Below are 2,457 nucleotides of genomic sequence, written 5' to 3' on the forward strand. Positions count from 1 at the left end.
TGCAGACCCTCCTCCACGTTGGCTCCTGCCCGGGGGACTTCCTGCGTGAAGTTCCTGGACATGCCCTAGAAAAGCAAGAGAGAAGACTTTACCCCACGTAAAGACAAGGGATGCTCCACGGCCCCCAAACCACAACCCAGGAGCCAGTGAGCTCTGTGCTCCCATCCTGTGCTCTCCATGGAGCTGGGCACTTCAGCTGCTAAGAAGGCATCCTTGACCCCAGTGGGATCCAGAAACCCCATCCCTGGTGTGCATATTCCAGATCCACCCTTTGCCACAGGGCCCCATGGCCTTGAGATTCTTCAACACCTATCCTCAGCCATGCTCACTGCACATAGAGGGAAGAGGAAAAGACAAGCTAAAGTCCCAGCCTCGCAACCTTTGCTTATAGCAGCAACTTCATCTCCCATTTATTAATCCCACTTTCCAAGCAGGTTCCCGTCCTGGCTGGCCTGACCCCTGAGGCAAGTCCTTGAGGTCGGCATCCCACTTGTCTGGTTCCTGCTCTCCTGGCCCTGCCCCACTGCCTGGCCACAGAGTGCCTGTGCTCAGGGACTGCTCCTCCCCACCACCCTCTGCTCCCACAGAAGAGGGGGAGAATTTGGGGAGAGGAATAGAGCCAGTGGCCCTCAGAGAGCTGCAGCTCATCATGCAGCCCAGGGCAGGCAAACACCTTTGTCCCCCTCAGTCCCCCAACCATAGGTATACCTTGTCACCAAGGGCTTGTTGGAGTCTCTGTTCATTGCTCCTTGGTCTTTTACATCTTAAGTGGCAACTGCTTTGACTAGGTGGCACATCAATCAAAGCATTTTTGCACAGAGACTGGGGGCGGTAACCCCTGATCCTTCATTTTCAATCTGTCCTGCCATTAATTTCTCCTAAAAGCCACCACGACCTCCATCTGCGACCTCTAAATCACCAGCTGACGCAACAGCTGCAAGCTGAGGACAAATCAGAGGAGCTGCCTCACTAGAGAAGGTGCTAGCTCTGCAGACCAAGTAATTGTGGATTCACTCCCTTGACTGGCACCATTTGTGTAAAATACCTTGTTATACTGCAAACACCCCGCAGAACCTTCTCATCTCTGCAAAAACACCATCCTCAGCCCAGTTACTCCCCAGCCCCCTCCACGGACATCACAGCTCCCAGTCTTTACCCAGGAATTGTGAGTCACTGCTTTACTGTGCAATTTTAAGGCTGAGTCAAATAACCTGGGGACTTTTCAGCAGGTATTTTGCTGCAGTAAGAAAAGGAAGAGGGGATCTCACGATGCTCTCCTAGGAGCAGCACAGGAGCAGAAGCGGCTGTGACACCCTCCTCCTTTTGGGAGGATGGCTGATTCTGACAGCCTTGTGCCCTTACCACTTACTCTGTGTAATGTTTGACCTGCCTAGGGATAAAATCTGCCTCCACTTGAGCGGGGAGGCACCACCGAAGCCTGGCCTGTGATGCTGCTCAAGGCTGCTCAGTTGCTTTGCCGGGGAGCAGCTGCCAAAAGCACACCCGCCCGGCAGGCCGATGCTTTGAAGCCACGCCAGGCTCTTGTTCAGCATCTCAGCTGTCCGTTGCATCAGATCCCGTGGCCAATGCAGGGTGTGATCCTCCTCTCAACAGGAATTTATGTGCTAAGCCAGCAGCAGGAAGGGTTTCACACCTGCTGCTGCACCAGCTCTGCCCTGTCCCAGAGGCACTGGGGAATCTCCATCTGATCCAGACTTCTCCTGTCCTTCTCCATCCTGTCTGAGTGCCTGCCCACAGCTTCAGCTGCTTGTTACATGATCCTGCAGCCCCGCTTCCGGGAAATTAACAACCCAAATCTGTGAATTCTCTGTTCCTACACCTTCACTGCTCCATCTCCAACCAAACTACTTCAGACAGACCGAGCTTTCTGCCCATCTGCCTCACTGCGAAGGGGTGTGAGCAGAGCAGCCACACTGCAAGGTGACCCTGACGTGCCCAGAGAAGTGCCACCAGCACGGCTCATGCTGAACCCCTGTGCAGGAACCAGCTGCTAGACAGGACCACTCTGGTACCAAAGAAAAGCAAAGTGGTACTTGCACGTGAAGTAATCACTTGTGTCATTTGTCAACACCCAAACTCCTAACACTTGCCTTACCTTAGCCTCTGACCTGACCATCAGCAAGGTCTTTGAGGAACCTGCACTCCCCACACACTGGCCTGATGGGCTGTGTCACTCTGGTCTGACCCATTTAAAGGTGACAATGTCTAATAGCACCATTTTCAGCCAACTAGTTTCAAGGTGAGACAAATTCATGGACCATGGATGCATTAAAGGATATCAAAAAAGGGTTTTGTCCCTTCCGTCCTCCATAATCCAGCAACTGTGGATGCTGAACAGCCACAGACCATCACCTTTGTGTTCACCACAGCATCCCCTGCTCTGGGCGAGCCCGGCTCACCATGCCATGGGGCAGGGCTCACCCCACCACCAGACCC

At 53.6% G+C, this 2,457-nt stretch overlaps 1 protein-coding gene across 1 annotated transcript in view; it reads right to left on the reverse strand.

The window, feature by feature from the left end:
• Positions 1 to 2,457, reverse strand: part of LOC114818790 (olfactomedin-like protein 2B) — a gene marked incomplete at both ends in the record, with an annotated part of 10,418 nt that overhangs the window by 2,802 nt on the left and 5,159 nt on the right. Inside the window, one exon of the mRNA XM_029086161.1 lies at positions 1 to 65. This exon is cut by the window's left edge and continues 11 nt beyond it. Coding sequence (XP_028941994.1) covers positions 1 to 65 — 65 coding nt within the window. The remainder of the gene's footprint in view (positions 66 to 2,457) is intronic.

Source organism: Antrostomus carolinensis, unplaced genomic scaffold (assembly GCF_000700745.2).
Source record: "Antrostomus carolinensis isolate BGI_N321 unplaced genomic scaffold, ASM70074v2 scaffold32307, whole genome shotgun sequence".
Classification (NCBI taxonomy): domain Eukaryota; kingdom Metazoa; phylum Chordata; class Aves; order Caprimulgiformes; family Caprimulgidae; genus Antrostomus; species Antrostomus carolinensis.